At 31.5% G+C, this 20092-nt stretch overlaps 1 protein-coding gene across 1 annotated transcript in view; it reads right to left on the bottom strand.

The window, feature by feature from the left end:
- Positions 1-773: 773 nt before the first annotated feature.
- Positions 774-20092, bottom strand: part of LOC113377966 (sialin-like) — a gene marked incomplete at its 3' end in the record, with an annotated part of 35564 nt that continues 16245 nt past the window's right edge. Inside the window, 7 exon segments of the mRNA XM_026618440.1 lie at positions 774-859; positions 3254-3409; positions 8386-8518; positions 10524-10670; positions 11003-11019; positions 16642-16651; positions 17021-17305. Coding sequence (XP_026474225.1) covers positions 774-859; positions 3254-3409; positions 8386-8518; positions 10524-10670; positions 11003-11019; positions 16642-16651; positions 17021-17305 — 834 coding nt within the window.

Here is a 20092-nt window from a genome sequence, read left to right as displayed (position 1 = left end):
TGTTTTCTAATAGATAATTATAAATGATGTAACTTTCAACATTCATATTTTAGACAAAATAATAAGGCTTTATAAATTAGGCCACACCGTTTATATATGTTTTGAAGAAAACGAAACAAACAAAACTTGATCAATCGCAGTTAGAACAAAGGAGCTTATCTCATATTTCTAAGAATTATATAAAGATATATAATGATTTACAAAATTAAAATTAATAATCATCATTTAACCAGAAATTTAAAATTAAAATCATAATTATTTTTGATATTAAAAAAATAAAAATTGAAAAAAAATTGAAATTTTGAAATCAAAGAAAAACTAATTCCTTCCACAAAAACTAATCGTCTCTTCACAAGCAAAATATTTTTCAAACCATTTGAATCGAATGCCTAAATCTCTCCAAAAATACCATTTTTGCACTTTTAGCTCAGTATCTCTGAAACGGCTGACCTTCTTCCCATCATTACGAATCGAATGTTTTTTTAATCATTCAAATCGGTTGAGCCGCTCAATGTGAGTGTGCTCCCGAAAACGTCGATAAAAAATTGTATCCATACATACATATATACTACACACACATACATCTTTTTTTTTCAAGGTATGCCAAATATGCTCAGAAACTTTTGAAACGTGAAGATATGGAAAAAAAAATTAGATTTTTGGACAATTACAATAACTGCCCAACGAAAAAATACTAATGATTTTTGAGATTTGTTAAATATCCTATATAAAACAGATTATTAAAATTTATAATATTAAAATCGATCACTTACATTTCCATGTGTTAATTGTCCAACAACTATTGGCACTAATATTCCTGGGATAGTGGCTAATGTGTTTGTTACAGCCATCATGGTTCCTGTTAATAAAATTAATTTGAATTAGGAATATAAAATATCTCAAAGCAATTTTGAGTGGATATTATATAGTTTAAGTTATACGCCTCGCGTGTATACTGCCATTGCATCTATAATGAATTTATTCAGCAATCATTCATTCACAAATATTATGAAACATTGGATTTGATGTTGATAAATGATACAACTATTTTACGTTCACTCAAAATATAAACTAGTGGTGCATGACAACGTGTCTTAAGGCAAGTTGCTGGAATTTCCTGTACCAAAAATTAAATTAAATTCAAAAAAAGTCGATTTTGTTTTTTGCATAATTTTAAATCTTCGCAATTCAAGAATATGTGTATAACAAATTTTTATTTATTTTTGGAGATTTAGCTGTTTGACCACGATAATTCTCCTCTATTATATCTACCTCTGCAATACTTTTCACGCATTTTTTCGTCAACTGTTTTCGATACGATACCAACGATTTTTCAACTTCTACTGAACCGATTTACTTAAACTTTTTAAAGAGTCTTCTTTATAGACTTGACTTTAGTTTAATAAATTTGAAAACTAGATGAATAGTAGACTTTAGTCAGAACACATAAAAGATGGCCATGTCATCTAATCCAAATCACCCACCAAGATTTTTTTTACCAAAACTTGAGATCATCAACAGAAAAGTTACCAGTACAGGGTTTCTAGTAAATTGGCTGAAACTATGGTGAATTAAGTTAGAAAGATCCGAAGCCTTTCTCAAAACTATTTAAACAGAAAATTTATAGTAGATCGATCACTAAACTCAAAAATATAGATCAGCCTTCATAATATGTAGAAGGTAAAACTGTGACAAGGAAGAACCAAAGGCCCTACTAAAATGACCTAATAAAATTTATTTCTACATATAGATAAGACAGCTAATTTCGTTGATGACCTAATTATGAAAAATACATTATAACAAAATGTCAATATTTATTTTCATAGAAAGGCTGTAATGCAAATATATAAAAACTAACTTTTCTGTAATTAAAAATATCCAAAGATAAAACTTAATTACTTTCTTCAGTTTCTAAATATAATAACTCTACCAGTACCATCAAAACTATAACATTACTGGCGATTATTTTTTCACTTTTTTTTGTTTTAACAATATATACTGTTACATGAAAGTTATATTTGCATTTATGTTCTACACAGTGACGTCGGAACCGTGTGGGCTGTGTGGGCTTGAGTCCACCCATAAATTTTGATGGGGGGGCTCAGCCCACTCATTTTCCATTTTCGGTATCAAACAATTTAGAAGTGCATACTTAAAAAATCTAGAAAACAGAGAAATAACAAATTGGATTTTTCTGGCAAGAAAACAAACTTCTCTTTGGAGAATTGAAAATTTTGGTCATTTAACATATATTTAGTATCTCATGATGTTTTAAGTGAGTGATTTGTTTATTGATTCGAACAGCAACCAGAAATAAGAATTCCATAATTCATAAGAAGACGTTCATAATACAATGAATTCGGTAAAACATAAAATAACACGCATGCAACATGAACTAGAAGAAATATGTTATAATGTTGACAGAGAGGATAGTAAACATCAAGAAAAATTAAATAAATTAAAAAATAATCAGGTACGCAATAAATATATCTTTGTGATAATTTTTTATCTAAATATAATCTGAATCATTAAATTATTAAATTAATCTTTTTATCTAAACCTAATTTTTATATTTGCAGGCGGCTTTAAGAAACGAAATTAAATGAAAGTCATCACAAATGGATAATGTTGAAAAAGAAGCAGATTCTATCAAAAAGCAGTTAGATAAAATTGATAAGTCAGCAAATGAACTTATTAAACTATATTAAATCTAACATATGATCGATACACTATAAAGCTATTCAATTTCAATTATTACTTCCCCTAGGGCATTAAATTAAAGATTCAATTCACTGGTAGAAGTATAATGATATGGGAATGCATTATGTCAAAAGAGGTTGGTTTAATAAAGAAAATATAAGGGAAAATGACTGCAGTAGACTACATTAAATCAAAACTAATATTAATCAAATGTATTTAAAAAGTATTTGTTTGCTTTTTTTTTCTCAAAAAAAAGATCTACTTATTTTTACTTTGGCATGTTCACTCAATTCCTACTCTAACTCAGCAGCAAGAGTTTTGTAATTTAAGTATTTAAAATATGAAAAAACAGGTTATCAATTGCTAATAATATGCGATTTGATCAATTTTGTGAGTCACTGTATATATATATATATATATATATATATATATATATAATAGGCAAAAATGAATATCACGACTGCTTAGGTTGCTTAGGTTGTCCATAGAATTGAATGAGGTCTCTATGGGGACTGATGATAATAATGGATATTGATTGCTTAAGAAATTTTACCTGCATAATTTGGTGCCAGATCTATATGATTTGCAAGGAATCCACTAAACATTGCTCCTTTAGTTGTAACCGCCAGTGCCATCAGAGCAACGGCAGCGCTCCGTTGGCAACCAACAAATCCGAGCAGGAGCAAGCAGCACATTGGGCAGCAGGACGCTATGAGAATTGTTCGTAAAAATAATAGTATCGAAAGATGTCAAATATACAGCAACTAATTAGTGAGTTTTGTGTGCAATTTTACCCAAGAATGGGTACATTTACTAAAACGTTAGGTACATTTACATTTAGTTTTCCAGACCCTTACATTATAAGTTAGTTAATTGTTAGTTAATTATTAATTATAGTTATTTAATTGTTAACTTCCCGTAGGGCAAGTTATAGTAATCGCAAAAAAATCGAAAATGAAAATTTTCATATATTTTTATGTTTTAAAACCTTCTGAATATTTTGGCATACCTTAGAAAAATGGATTATGTGTGTGTATGTATGTGTGTGTGTGTACGTGTATGTGTGTGTGTTTGGATACAAATTTTCGTCGACGATTTCGGGACCCGGATGAAGCGATTTGAATAATTCAAAAAACATTCGATTCGTATTGATAAGGAGAAGTGTTGATTAGTTTTTGGCAAAGGCAGCTATACCCGTTCCAAAGATACGGGGCAAAAAGTGCTAAAAATAGTAACTCAGTTCATGAAGGCAGGTCTAGCGGTTTCGGAGATCTAGTAAAAAAGTAAAAAAATGCCATTTGCCGGTCAAAAATGATCATTAGACACATGCACATCAAATTATCAGATGTTTTATTGAAATTTTAACAATAAGTATAAATTTTGTATTCCATTTCTATGGGTTCCGTACTAATGTTTATACGTTAGACGGCGACGCGGCGCTTACGCGGTTCGATATTTCGTCTCTATGCAGTTAAAGCAGTACGATTGCTTTGAAAAAAAGTTCAGAATTTCCAAAATTTTCAAAATAAATTTTTCTTCAAAAAGTCTTTTTTTTTAAAAAAAAGTAAATTTTTGTCAAAAATTTATAGTTTCTCAAAAATCTAATTTTTTCAGAGTAAATTTTTTTCAAAAATGTTAATCTTTTGAAAAAAATAATTTTTGGTACGGGCAGTTCCAGCAATTTGCCTTAAGGCACGATGCCATGCGCCCCACTAGTTTTAAAGATGTAACGTTCCCGTTAATTTAGATTTGGCCTTTTTTTATATAACCTTAATAAATAGAGCTCGCACTGAGTAAGATAAAAAGTTCACATCTGGATGAGGTAAGAAGAACTAACTGAATCTTTACAATAACAAAAGTGTAAAAAATAAAAAAGCGAATAAAAATAAACTAAGTTAAATAAAGCAATTTTACAAAAGTTACATTAAATAAATAGTTATTCCAACTCTGCTAATGAATATTTTTTTACAAAATACCAAATCCCTTTTACAAAATACCTTTAAAAGAAAAATTGAACATTAGACCTGTTAGTCGCCTGGTCGTCCAAATTTATACCGCTTAAAGGGTTACAATTTTTGAAAAATTGAAAAGAACACATTTCTACAATGGTGAAGTAGCTGGCAGTTTTACTGAACATAATAAGATAGTTGTTTTGCTTTTGTTATTAATTGGTTTGGTTTGCACAATATAATTGGTCATGGTCAAATTGGACCTTTACACTGCGCCTTACCCTAAAGAAAAAGACTTTAATAACAAAAATTATTTTAAATTGAAAATGTGAATGACAAACGCAACATACTTTTCTTCGCATATTAATTTTCAACCTAGTTTTCAGAACCAATGCGATGGAAATAAAACAAATAATTTCTCTGTATATCTTAAATTACATCAAGAAATTTTCAATTTGGTATTTACTATGCTATTTGGTATCACATATGTTCCATATGTACCAAAACGACACGGTCAATGTGAATATAATCCACATTTCTCTCATTTCAAGTTGTAAGTGTAAGATGAACTCTAAGTTGAATTTTCATTTTTTAATATTACATTTGCCCCAATATTTACTTTTACCGTAACATATACACAAACTAGCTGTAAGTGGAATTCTGTCTTAAGGCAATTAAGGCATCGTGCCTTGAGGCAAATTGCTGGAACTTCCCGTACCAAAAATTATTTTTTTTTTAAAACGATTAACATTTTTGAAAAAAAAATTATTTTGAAAAAATAAGATTTTGAGAAACTATAAATTGGACAAAAAATTACTATTTTTTGAAAAAATTTTTTTTTTAATTTTTTTTTTTTGTTTTTTTTTTTTTTTGAAAAATTTTTTTTTTTTATTTTGACATATTGTGAAAGGTCTGAACTTTCTTTTCAAATCAATCGTACTGCTTTAACTGCATAGGGACAAAATATAAAGCGCGTAAGCGCCGCGTCGCTGTCTAACGCATAAGCATTGGTACGGAACCCATAGGACTGTAAACCAAATTCATACTTATTGGTAAAATCTCTATAAAATATCTGATAATTTGATGAGCATATGTCTAATGATCATTTTTGACCGCCAAATGGCTCATTTTTTTACTTTTTCCTCCATATCTCCGAAACCGCTAGACCTACCTTTATAAAAATTTTATCGATTCTTCATCTTGTCAATACAAGTGAAATGTTTTTTGAATTATTTAAATCGGACGCTCCGTTCTCTCAAAAACTGAGTTACCGTTTTCGGCACTTTTTGCCCCGTATCTTCGGAACGGCTAGACCTGCCTTCGCCAAAAACTAATCAGCACGTCTCCTTATCAATACGAATCGAATGTTTTTTGAATTATTCAAATCGGTTGACCCGTGTTCCCGAAATCGTCGACGAAAATTTGTATCCGCACATACATACACACACGTACATACATACATACATACACACACACATACACACACACACACACACACATACATCCATTTTTTCTAAGGTATGCCAAAATGTTCAGAAACCTCTGAAACGTAAAGATATATATAAAATTTTTAACTTCCCGTAGGGCAAGTTATATGTAATCGCAAAAAAATCGAAAATGAAAATTTTTTATATATTTTACGTTTCAAAGGTTTCTGAACATTTTGGCATACCTTAGAAAAAATGGATTATGTGTGTGTGTGGTGTGTGTGTGTTGTGTGTGTATGTATGTATGTATGTATGTACGTGTGTGTATGTATGTGCGGATACAAATTTTTCGTCGCGATTTCGGGAACACAAATCAACCGATTTGAATATTTCAAAAAGCATTCGATTCGTATTGATAAGGAGACGTGCTGATTAGTTTTTGGCGAAGGCAGGTCTAGCCGTTCCGAATAACGGGGCAAAAAGTGCGACAACGGTAACTTAGTTTTTAAGAAACGGAGCGTCCGATTTGAATAATTCAAAAAACATTTGACTTGTATTGACAGATAAAGAATCGATAAAATTTCATGAAGGTAGGTCTAGCGGTTTCGGAGATATGGAGGAAAAAGTAAAAAAATGAGCCATTTGGCGGTCAAAAATGATCATTAGACATATGCACATCAAATTATCAGATATTTTATAGAGATTTTAACAATAAGTATACATTTTGTTAACATTCCTATGGGTTTCCGTACCAATGCTTATGCGTTAGACAGCGACGCGGCGCTTACGCGCTTTATATTTTGTCCCTATGCAGTTAAAGCAGTACGATTGCTTTGAAAAAAAGTTCAGAGCTTCCACAATATGTCAAAATAAAGAAATAAAATTTTTTTCAAAAAAAAAATAAAAGAAATATTTTTATTTTTTTTAATTTTTTTTTCAAAAAAAAGTAATTTTTTTGTCCAATTTATAGTTTCTCAAAAATCTTATTTTTTTCAAAGTAAATTTTTTTCAAAAATGTTAATCGTTTTTAAAAAATTAATAATTTTTGGTACGGGAAGTTTCAGCAATTTGCCTTAAGGCACGATGCCTTAATTGCCTGATAAGACAGAATTCCACTTACAGCTAGTCATTTTCGATTTTTTTGCGATTACTATAACTTACCCTACGGGAAGTTAAATACTAGCTGTAAGTGGAATTCTGTCTTAAGGCAATTAGGGCATCGTGCCTTAAGGCAAATTGCTGGAACTTCCCGTACCAAAAATTATTATTTTTTTAAAAACGATTAACATTTTTGAAAAAATTTTACTTCGAAAAAATAGATTTTTGAGAAACTATAAAATTGACAAAAAATTACTTTTTTTTTGAAAAAAAATAATTCTTTATTTAAATAAAAAAAAATTTTTTTGAGAAAAAAAATTTTTTTAAAACATATTTTGAAAATTTTGAACTTTTTTTCAAAGCAATCGCACTGCTTGAACTGCATAGAGACGAAATGTCAAAGCTCGCAAGTGCCGCGCCGCCGTCTAACGCATAAGCATTGGTACAGAACCCATGGAAATGTAAAAAAAAATTATACTTATTGTTAAAATCTCTATAAAATATCTGATAATTTGATGTGCATATGTCTAATGATCATTTTTAACCGCCCAATGGCATTTTTTTACTTTTTTCATTAGATCTCCGAAACCGCTAGACCTGCTTCTTCATGAAAATTTGATCAATTCTACATCTTGTCAATACAAATAAATGTTTTTTGAATTATTCAAATCGGACGCTCCGTTCTCTTAAAAACGGAGGTACCGTTTTTGGCATTTTTTGCCCCGTATCTTTGGAACGGCTAGACCTGCCTTCGCCAAAAACTAATCAGCACGTCTCCTTATCAATACGAATCGAATGTTTTTTTGAATTATTCAAATCGGTTGATCCGTGTTCCCGAAATCGTCGACGAAAATTTGTATCCGCACATACATACACACACGTACATACATACATACATACATACATACATACATACATACACACACACACACACACATACATCCATTTTTTCTAAGGTATGCCAAAATGTTCAGAAACCTCTGAAACGTAAAGATATATAAAAATTTTCATTTTCGATTTTTTTGCGATTACTATAACTTGCCCTACGGGAAGTTAATAATTAGAATAGAATATTATATATATATATATATATATATATACATGTATGTATATATATATATATATATTATATATATATATATATATATATAATATGTGTATGTGTGTGTACGTGCACGCGCACTGTGTATGTATAATAATAGATATTTTACCAATCAATGTAGCGATTTTCCTAGCTGAAGTTGTTGATAAGGACCCATTTGTTCGAAGTGCATCTAAGCATTTACTCAACATCATACTGAATAGCCACATCGTCAAAAACGGTAAAGAAGTGGCCAGGGCATTCTGAAAAAGATATAAATCGAACTTGCATCGAACTTACATTGGGCCGAATATCGAATAGTTAAAACCAAAAGAGTCGCCGCCGTACAACGACAGTATTGTGTTTTATCTTTCATGCGATAACGAACTGCGATGGATCTGCGTTGGAAAATCTTTAGTTTATATACGAGTAATATGATTGCAAGAATGAATTAATGAATTTATTATTTTTTATTTAATAATTTATACTTTATCGACTTTTAAGATAAAAAACGTAAAGAACTATTTTCTCTATATCAGTAGCATAGCGTGCCTTCGCTCGGCCTCGTATCACAATTTGTGTGGAGCCCCCTTAAGAAGAAATTTTTTATCACAAAAAAATACAAAAAGTTAGAAGAATAGAAGAATACTTTATTATTCTAATTGTTTTTCTATCTAATTTTCTATAATTTTCTAAATTTTTCATAAATGATTTCAGATTAAAATATTCTCTCCTTATCTTTTTTCGAAAAATTAAATTATTAATTAATTTTCTAAAGTTTCTGTCTCTAGGAACAACAGACTAGGTCTGGTAGACATTTCTGTCCAAAAGTTTTTACGCAATTTAGTTTAGTTTTATTTTTAAATATCATCGTATCGTGAAGCATGCAATATTTTATTGTGAAACATACAAAGTTTTAAAATCTTTTTCAAATGTTTTGCAGTATAAATTTTTTTTTTAAAGCATTAGTTTAAAAGTTGAAGTTGAATACCTCTCGATAACAAACGAAAATGCTAACTACGTCCAAATTATTTAATTTTTTATAAATCATTGTTTGGTATTGGAGTTTTAATCAATTTCTGCTTACGTTTTTTGGGCCCCTTATTTTTGATACGGCTGATACGGCGGTAGCTACGCTCCTGCTCAATATTCAAAAAATACATTATTGTTATAGTTATGTTTGATGATGCCACTAGTGTAGTAGAAAAATGATTTATCAATCATGATTTTTTTTAAAACTCGTCACAGGAAGGCAATACACTATTTTGAAAAGCTTTGGTAATTCATATTCAAGATACTGAAAGTTTGTCCAAAGTAAATATATTTCATCGAGTATTGGACATCATTTAAACAAATTAAATCTTGTTTTCAATGATACTGATCAATTAAATTAATGCTCTATAATTTGTTTGGTTAAAAAAGACATATCAGAAAATCAGAATAAACAAATTTTAAAATTATAATTTAATAGATCAGCACCATAAAAAAAAACTTTTGTTCAGATTCTGAACCATTTGCTAGGAAATAGGAAATTCTTCAGAATAGACACTTTTACGCAACTGAAAGCAGCAAAAAAAGATTTTATTTACTAAATAGCTTATTGAAGTTATCATTTTATTTTTATTTCATTAAGGTTAATTATTGTTTCTTCAAGAAGAAACTAGATGACAAATGTCTACATCTTCGTTAAAAAAAATACTTTTTTCAATAAAGGGGTATTGTTTGAATCATAAATTTTTATAAAGATCGAACGCCACTACTTAATCAATAAAATTAATTACAGTAAAAAAAGAAATGTGTAATAGAAGGTTATGTAATAATTAATTTATTTTAATTTCCATTCATTCTAACATTGAAAATATTCACCAATAGTTCATGTTTGATTTTCAATAAAAATTAAGTTTTAAGTATTTTTTGTTATTTTTATATAATCAATACTAAATTATAATGATACCTCTAAATCAATACTTTACTTTTCTACCTTTTGTATAATTTAATAATTTAAAAATTGAGCATCACGCTAGGGTCTCAACGGAAGACTTTGCCACGGGCCCCGGAGGGTCTAGTTACGCCACTGATGAAAGACCAGTAACATAACAGCTATCTTATTCGAGAATTGGCCCATAAAACAGTAAAATGTGTGTCCTTAGTATGACTGTATATCAACAAGTGAGTCCAGCTCAGAGTTGTACAGAACTTATGGTAAAAAATCAGCGTATATTATTATGTTTATATATTTCATATTCGTGTAAATAAAATTTCACTTACCTCTTTGATATTAAAATGCAGCACTTGCTTTATATAAAAAGGCAGTTCTATCAATAATGTATACCAGCCCCAATTCGAACAAGTATGCGCTACTATAATTGCAATAAATGGCTTGGACGTGAACAAGGATCGCCAAGGAACAGGAGTCTGAAAATGTAAGAGATAATATTGTAATAGCAATAGTTTTAGTTAAACTCCCATCTAATAAAAACACTCTAATGATAATCAAATGATTTATCCTCACTACATATTGATACATAACAGAATCTAGTTTCTAAATGAATGATCTTGACTTAAGCCCAGTAGTGCAGACGGAAAATTATTGATGATAATTTTAAAATATAAAGATATAGCATTAATGATAAGAGTCAAAAGAATGGAGGCGTATTTACAGCAGTGGAAAGATACATAATTGAGCAAATACTACTGCAGATCTGCAGAACAACAACAATGAACAAGTTGACGTCAAGAAACATAACATAATTTTCGGTTGCTTCTACATGCCTCCTAAATCAACCAAATTTCTTAACTGTATATCTGCAATATCATACATTCGCGAATAATATACCAAATCTAAAATACTACTGTAAGAAAATTTTAACTTACCAAATAATATTGAATAAACCGAATGTAACATGCTGATCTATGAAGAATTTGCCACTCTAAACTGTCAGCAGCTGAACCATATTCCAAACTTTTGTGGTAAGTTTTTAGACCTTTGTTTCATACCCTAGTCGAATTAAAGCTAAAAAGGCGGTCAGTTAGGAATAATTCGCATTGAGCTGAAAATTGGTACAGATGTTGAATAGGTCATTGCAAATGAAATTTGAAATTGTCATATGGATGACCTAGTGTGACCCTCCCACGCAAGGAAAATAACGTAGCTGGCAGGTGTTGCTCACGAAAGAAAGTAATTAAGGGCTGACACAATAGTTTTATTCTTCAAAAAATTCATTAAAGTTATGCTAAAACACAAACCAATCGATTCTTACTTTTTACTTATATTACACGTTTGATGACGTATAAAATGTTCTTATTATGAAGAATATGAATTTTTCAACTTTTCAAACGGCAATATCTCAGGAACGGTGATTCTAACGAAAGATAACAATTTAATAGAAAATTTCATAATAAACGAATCTATCTAACATATTAGTTTTATATTTCTTATTGTTTCCACGGAAAATAGTAAAAACTAGAATTTTGTACCTTTTGCCTTAAATAAACAAAATCGCAGATGTCGGATCGATGTAGACTTTTGAATTATACCAACTTTCAGCTCTATGCCAATTATTCCTAACTAAAATCTTAACCTGACTTGGCTATCAGTAACATCAATGCTTCGAAAGAGCAATAGCAATAACAGAAGAGGACAAAAATTACCCAGCATTAATGAAGTTTAATCAAAGTTTATTCAATAAAGCTAACTACTCTGGATTGAACGATTTTGTTTTTCAGATTTTTTAGTTGCAAAGAATATCGCAAAGATTAGAACTACGGCTCGCAACGGTCAAAGCATTAGTCTTTTTCGATCATTTTTTAAAAATTCGGTTATCCTCCCAAATTAGACAATAGAATAACACACAAAGATGTAAACAAACATCACAGTACACGCGATGTCAATCTATCTTGTCTTAATGTCAACAACAATTAATTACTGCAAATCATTGTTAAACTGAATATCATAAAGAGAGCAGCACTTGGAGGATTATCCATGATGTTCCTCAGAAATTGCTCAGCTAGTCTCTGTGAACCTATTACGCACATATCTCAGAAATTACTAAATACGGATATTTTTCTAGTTTACTAGAAATTAGCTTTTATTACTGCCATACACAAGTCAGATTCTAAATCAATTGTCGACTAACTAACTAACTAACTAACTACAGACTAATTTCCATAAAATCCTCAATATCAGAACTTTTCAAAAAATCTATACTCGCAAAATTAACTTGGTCTATTAAAAATATAAAATCTACTATTATAGACAGCATAGCATCATTGGCGGGAGATCAACAATGACAAATTGGGGTTCATACACAGAATACATTTTTAACGCTTTCAACTCAGGACTAGACGTACATGCAATTTACACCGATTTTAGCAAAGCTTTTGATACAGTAAATTACGATATATTAATTCTCGAATTGCATCAATACTGTGTTATGGGAAAAGCTCTGGAGTGGCTGATATCACATTTGACTGGCAGGAAACTACAAGTAAAAATAGTTAGACATCTTTCGAAGGAATAAGAAGTAATATCGGATGGACCACAAAAGTCGCACTTAGAATCATTTTTGTTTGTGATATTTATTAATGATATAGGTATAAATCTTAAATCCGATTTTTTGCTATACGCAGACGATTTGAAGATCTACAAAAAGATCATGAGTGAAAACAACATAACAACTATGCAAGAAGGTATCGCAAGCTTAAGTAGATGGTCCCAAAATAACAGATTGAAATTGAAGTCAAATACATGTGCCGAAATGACATTTTCCAAATCCTCAGTTATTGTCCCCAAACCTACTTTTTGGAAGATCAAAAACTAAATGCAGTAATTTTTTTTTTTTTTTTAATTTCAATAATTATTACAACTGCTAATTTATTAACATCAAGTAATATTGATAAATAATAATCTAAATTTAAATAAATAAAAGAGCAAAGGATAAAATTTACATGAAAATAATATCCGTAATATGATTTAATGTAAAATATAAGCAAATAATAATTAAAATAAGATTAATAAATAATATAAATAAAATTTCAGAATAATAAAATAATACTAGAAAAATAATAAAATATAACAAAATAACAATAATAGAAATAGTAAGATAATAATAATAATAATAATAATAATAATAATAATAATAAAAATAATAATAGTAATAATAACAATAATAATAACAATAATAATAATAATAATAATTTACAAATTTATAAGATCATTTGGAATTTTTCGTTTTAGTCTTGTTGGGCGCGCTTCTGAGTATACTTTGTTGGCCAAGTAATTTTGGTGCTCGTCTATTCTTTTTTTGTAGTTGTTTGTTTTTTGTTGAATTTCTTCATTTACTGTCATTATGTTGCTGTCCTGGTGAATCAGCCAGTTGGGAACGTACCTAGGTGCATTCAGTGCCTGCCTTATGATCTTGTTCTGCACTCGCTGAATAATCTGTAGATTGGTTTTTTTGGCGGTGCCCCATAGTTGAATCCCATAAGACCACACTGGTTTAAAAATACATTTATAAATAATTAACTTGTTATTCGTCGATAGTTCGGAACGTTTATTTAGTAGCCAGTAATGTTTTTTGAATAGTTCATCAATCTGCTGTTTTTTCTTGTTAATGTGAACTCTCCAGTTCAATTTTGTGTCTAGGTGTATTCCGAGATCTTTTACTGGGATATCCTGTCCATTTAACTTAATTGCAGGGCATATACCAGTTATACGCAGCGTGAAAGTGATATGCGTAGATTTTGAGCCGTTTGTCATAATTCTCCATAAAGAAAGCCATTTTGTAGCAATATCTAGATGTTCTTGTAATAGTTGCGAAGCTATTGCAGGATCTTTATTGGAGGTAATGATACATGTATCGTCAGCAAATGTCGACACGCTTGTTCCGGAGTATAAAGGAAAATCCGCTGTGTATATAAGAAATAGAGTTGGAGAAAGGACGCTTCCTTGGGGCACCCCAGAAAGGATCTTTCTTCTGGTCGACTCCTCGTTGTTAATGTTGACGAAAAATTCCCTATTTTCAAGGAACGATTTTATTATTGAAAATATCGGTTCTGATAAACAGAGTTTTAGTTTGTACAACAAACCAGTGTGCCATACTTTGTCAAATGCTTGCGCAACGTCTAAAAACACAGCCGAACAATATTTTTTTGCATGGAACGATTCGTTAATTATATTTACTAGGCTATGTACCTGTTCTATGGTTGAGTGTTGTTCTCTAAAGCCGAATTGGTGATTTGGAATTAGGTTTTGATTCAACAATTCTGACTTAATGCGTTGGAGTAATAATTTTTCAAATATCTTCGAAACACAAGGAAGTAGGCTTATTGGTCTATAGGAGGACAATAAATGAGGATCTTTCCCAGGTTTAGGTATAAGAATTATTTTAGCTATTTCCCAAGCTTGAGGGAACACTTTTAATCTAAGAATTGAATTGAATATTATTGTTAATAATCTAAATCCCTTTTCTGGCAGTTCTTTTATCATTTTTATTGTAATTTTATCTGGTCCAGGAGATTTATTAGGATTTGCAGCCTTGACATAATTTTTCAATTCGGTCACCGTTATGCGTTTTACTATTTGGCCTGGTATAGATTCATTCTGCAAACAATTATGAATAAAATCTTCATCATTTACGTTGCAACTGCGGGGATGAGGCTGGAATGTATTTTTCAAGTGTTCTGAAAATTCTTCCGATTTTTCTTCTGAACTTCTTGCCCAGGAACCATCAAGTTTACGCACTGGAGGTATATGTACTATCGGCCTTTTTAATCTCTTCGTTGCCTTCCAAAGAGAATAATTTGTGTCTTTAGTGGATGAAAGATTAGTTAAATAATTTTTAAGGCATTCATTCTTAAATGCAGTAATGACAATAAAATAATAAACTTTGCTTTTTTGAACACGTAGATAAAAATCATCCTCCAAGCCTTTCGATCTCTCAGCCTCAGCAGTAAAACTAGTAGTAGCAATGATTTTCATAAACTTGACCTATGCTATTCTATTGTTCAATAGTTTGATCTCCAAAATTTGAAAAATATGTGTCGAACTTTCATACTATAAAAAGCTAGGAGAACACAACCTGCATTAATCTTAAACAAAAGCAAAAGTAACAACTTTACCGTCCGGGGAAAAATCACGGACCTTCTTTTTATCTACAAGTTTGTGAATGGCATCGTAGATTCAAGATAACTCTCAGCAAAGATCGAATTTGTCACACCTAGGCAAAGTCTTCGATCTAATAGAATTGTCAAAAGAACTAAGTCCATAAAAAATACGTGCATAACAGTCTTTAGAACAAATTTCGATACTCGTCAAAAAGCTTTTGAGGCTAACATAAAGCGAAAAAAAATAATATCATAAAGCGCATTTACACAATAACATAATATGTGGAATTAATCATGTTACCAAAGTATTATGTATAAAGTGTACGTGTATTATATTATACGTTAGTATTTAAACTTTATATTAGTAGTTTAAGTTATGAAATTATTATTGTTACATTATAAATTTGCTGACTAAGCAGATTGGCGTTTATAAATGTAAATAAATAAGTAAACTAGTGGGGCGCATGGAATCGTGCAAAGGCAAATTGCTGAAACTTCCCGTACCCTAATTGAACATTCGAGGAATGAAAATAATGAATAATTAAAAACTAGTAGGGCGCACTAGTTTTTCGGAATTTAAAAAAAAACGTTTTTTTCTAAATATTTTGAGATTTTGGAAATTTTTAAAAATATTCGATTTTTTTTTTAAATTTTCGAAATATTTTCCGATTTTTGTAAGAAATCTTTGTTTTAATTTTCCAATATTTAGTTTTTTTTGAAAACGTTGAAAAATTTTGAAAATTCCAATTTTTTGGAACTTTTTTGAAAATTTTCAAAATTACTAAATTTTCTATAAATGCATTTCTTGCACACCGCAAAAGCAAAATGTTTTTTGAATTAATCTAATTGGATGATCCGTTCTCTCAAAAACTACATAACCGTTTTTACACCCTTTGCGCTACATACCTCCGAAATGGCAAAATTGCCTTTTGCAAAAACGCCTCGCGATCGAGTACGAATCAAATGATTTTTCAATTTTATAAATCGGTTATTCCATACTGTCGAAAAGGACATTTGTTTGAACCATATAAATAAACTTCAAAATTGAAAATCTTGGTATGGAATCCAAAAAAAATTACACAAATGTGTACACAAATCTCTATAAAATATCTGATAATTTAATGTACATATGTCCAATAAACATTTTTGACCGCCAAATGACACTTTTTTAACCTATCTTTATTGAGAGTCCATAATCTCTAGACCTGTCTTTCCAAAAATTTTACCAGTTGTTCATTTCGTCAATACAAGTAAAATGTTATTTGAATTATTAAAATCGGACGCTCCGTTCTCTTTAAAACTGAGTTACCGTTTTTGGCACTTTTTGCCCCATATCTTCGAAACGGCTAGACCTGTCTTTGCAAAAAACTAATCAGCACGTCTCCTTATCAATACAAAACGAATGTTTTTTTTAATTATTCAAATCGGTTGATGTTCCCGAAATCGTCGACGAAAATTTGTATCCGCACACACACACACACGCACAGGCTCACGCACACACACACATAAATCCATTTTTTCTAAGGTATGCTAAAATATTCACAAACCTTTAAAACGTAAAGATATATAAAAATTTTCATTTACGATTTTTTGCGATTACTATAACTTGCCCTACGGGGAGTTAATAAATAATTTACCTTTTCTCCACAGCCAGCTCCCACCAGCGATTCTTCAATCATATCTCGTTCTTCCTGGCTGATATATTTCTGAGCTCTAGGCGTATCCTGAACGAGCCATATCCACAGAAGGCACCACAGTGCCGACAGAGCCCCCATAACGTAAAACACTGCTCTCCATCCCCAGTGAGAGGCCAAGGCTCCGGCCATCAACATGGAAGCGACTGTTCCCAAGGAGGTACCAGCGTAGACAGCCGACGAAAGCACAGATCGTTCGCAAGGCGGAGACCATCGTGATAATAGCACGTGCATCGCCGGAAAAGTTACACCCTGGAAAATAAATTTGTAGATTCTTAATTGCTTGTTAATTCGTAGTGATCATTATAATACACTATTCAATAAATTTTACTATTCAAGTTTAAGTGTCTTTTTAAATAGACAAAAGTATACGTCGTCTCATTTTAAAGTTGTGAAATAATCCGTTTCAAAGTATGCAATATTGTAGAACGGGGCACAAGGGTCCAATTTGGCTTTCAGTAATTATACTGTATAAGCTAAAACTAAATGAACTACATGGCAACACATATATGTATCAAACAAACAATTGTCAAAATATTTTCAGTAAAATTTTCAGTTAACTTCTAATTATAAATGTTTTTCTACAATTTTTCTAAAATTGGTGATCTGTAATTTTTCGCCCCATGGACAGTGTAAGGAGGGACAGCCAGGGGGTAAACAGATTTTTTTTTTTTAATAATTTTATTTGATCATCTATCTACAGGAGATATAAAATCAATTGCTTGGCTTAGAATTGAACAAATAAAGAAAAATCTAAGATCTACATCCAGTGATGCAGTTCTTTACAGTATGATATGTAGATTGTCAAAAAGTAAAACAAAAAGAAAAATAGAAATTAGTACTTATTATTAAACCTAAAACAAGTCGTTGGGGTAGTTCTTTTTCAGTCTTCTGAATTGGATTGGTTCTAGCAGCTTTTTTGCAAGGTTATTTGGGTGAAAGGTGAGCCTGTTACGATACTTTAGACAAAGTCTAGAAATCTCGTCTCTAATGGAAGAGACACCCAGTTCATCGTGGAGTAACCAGTTGGGGGTGTATTTAGGTGCGTTGGCGATTTGCCTAAGCATTTTATTTTGGAACCTCTGTAAGATCTCTACATTTGAGTCGCTGGCGGTGCCGCAGAGCTGAATGCCATATGTCCAAATGGGTTTAAGTATTGATTTGTATATCAAAACTTTATTTGACATCGACACTTTAGATTTACGACCCAGCAACCAATATAGTTGACTTCGCTTTTCTTCGAGTTGTTTACGCTTTTGGCAGATGTGTGTTTTCCACGTGAATTTTCGGTTCAAGTGAAGTCCCAGGTATTTAACATTATCCTTATTGGGTAGCATATTATGGAAGAGAGTCACTGGTGGGCATGTATGTTTCCTGAGTGCTAAGGTGACGTGAGCTGATTTTTGGTTGTTTACCTTGAATCTCCAGATGGTAAGCCAGTCTTGCAGTGTATCCAGGTTTGATTGTAGGAGGTGTAAAGCTAGAGCGGGATCTTCGTGGGCAGCTAGAATTGCCGTATCATCCGCAAATGTTGCTGTAACCGTATTAGTTGTAACGGGTAAGTCATGAGTGTATAAAAGATACAACAAGGGTCCAAGTACACTTCCTTGCGAGACACCGGAGCGGATAGGCCGAGATGAAGAATTTTGATCACCTATGCTAATGAAAAAAGATCTGTTAAGTAGGTATGATTTAAGAAGAAGGAAGTATTGAGCAGGGGAGTAAGGTTTTAATTTTAAAAAGAAGTCAGTCAGGCCTGGCTGACGTCAAAAAAAGCGGCAGAGCAATAGAGTTTATTTTGAAAGGAATTAGTTATATAGTTAACCACTCTATGTATTTGATTAATAGTGGAGTGCCCACTTAAGAAGCCGAATTGATGGGTAGGAAGGATAGAGGAAGACACCATTAGGTTGTTAATTTTGCTGTGGATTAGTTTTTCAAATATTTTGGAGAGTGAAGGGAGAAGGCTGATAGGCCTGTATGACTCAGGTACAGTTGGGTCCTTGTCTGGTTATGGTATAAGGATTATTTTTGCTGTCTTCCAGCAGTTAGGAAAGTGGAGAGTTCTTAGAATTCTATTCAAAAGTATAGTTATGTATCTATAAGCAATAGGAGGAAGTTCTTGTAAAGGTTTAATACTAATATTGTCTATTCCATGAGATTTGCCGGATTTTGACGAACGGATTGTGCCTATGACTTCGGAGATACTGAATTTGAGTGGTGGTTCAGTCTGGCAGCTAGTTTCTTCGGCTAATAAATTATGTATTGGGCGCTCCAGAAAAGGGTCACAAGTCGGTGGATGAGGTGTGAACACGTTCTCGAAGTGATCGGCGAAGAGATTGGCTTTATCTTGTGCGGTGCGTGCCCATAGCCCATTTTTATTAATAATAGACGGATTGCTTTGTGTGGGACGTTTAAGTTTATTAGTAGCCCTTCAAAGAGATTTGTTGGTAGTAGAAAGGTTTATTAGAAAATTTTCTATTTTTTCCCATCAGACAGTAGATGTTTGATTTCTCTAGAGACTTTGTTTAGATTATGTTTGTCGGCTGGAGATCTTGTACATTGCCATATTTTGCGGAGTTTTCTCTTCTGGGCTATAAGTTTCTTGATGTAAATAGGACAAACAGGCGTAGTAAAAGTCTGGAATTTTAGAGTGGAAAAGGTTGCTGCTTCTGTAATTATTTTGTTGAAGTTGTACACTGCTGCTTCTATATCATCGTGGGTTTTTAGAGGAACGTTGCAATGTAAGCAATCAGCAATGTAATTCTGAAAGGTAAACCAGTTTGTGCTGTTATTTGTTAAGTATCTGTTATTTAATTGGACACGAGACAGAGAGTTATATGAAATGATGACTGGTGAGTGATCCGAAGAAAGATCAAGACTTGATTTAGCTGAAATGTGGTGAGGTTGGATGCCTTTTGTGATGCAGAAGTCGAGGAGGTCAGGTGTTTTGTATGTATCACTGAGCCAGTCGATACGTGTAGTAGGTTATTGTCTAGGATAAAGAGGTAAAGCTGCCGGCCTCGCGTAGTGGTTTGT

This window comes from Ctenocephalides felis, unplaced genomic scaffold (genome assembly GCF_003426905.1).
Source record: "Ctenocephalides felis isolate EL2017-DRISC unplaced genomic scaffold, ASM342690v1 CF-g0.4_SCAFFOLD_01886, whole genome shotgun sequence".
NCBI lineage: Eukaryota > Metazoa > Arthropoda > Insecta > Siphonaptera > Pulicidae > Ctenocephalides > Ctenocephalides felis.
This window is presented reverse-complemented; position numbering and strand designations above follow the sequence as displayed.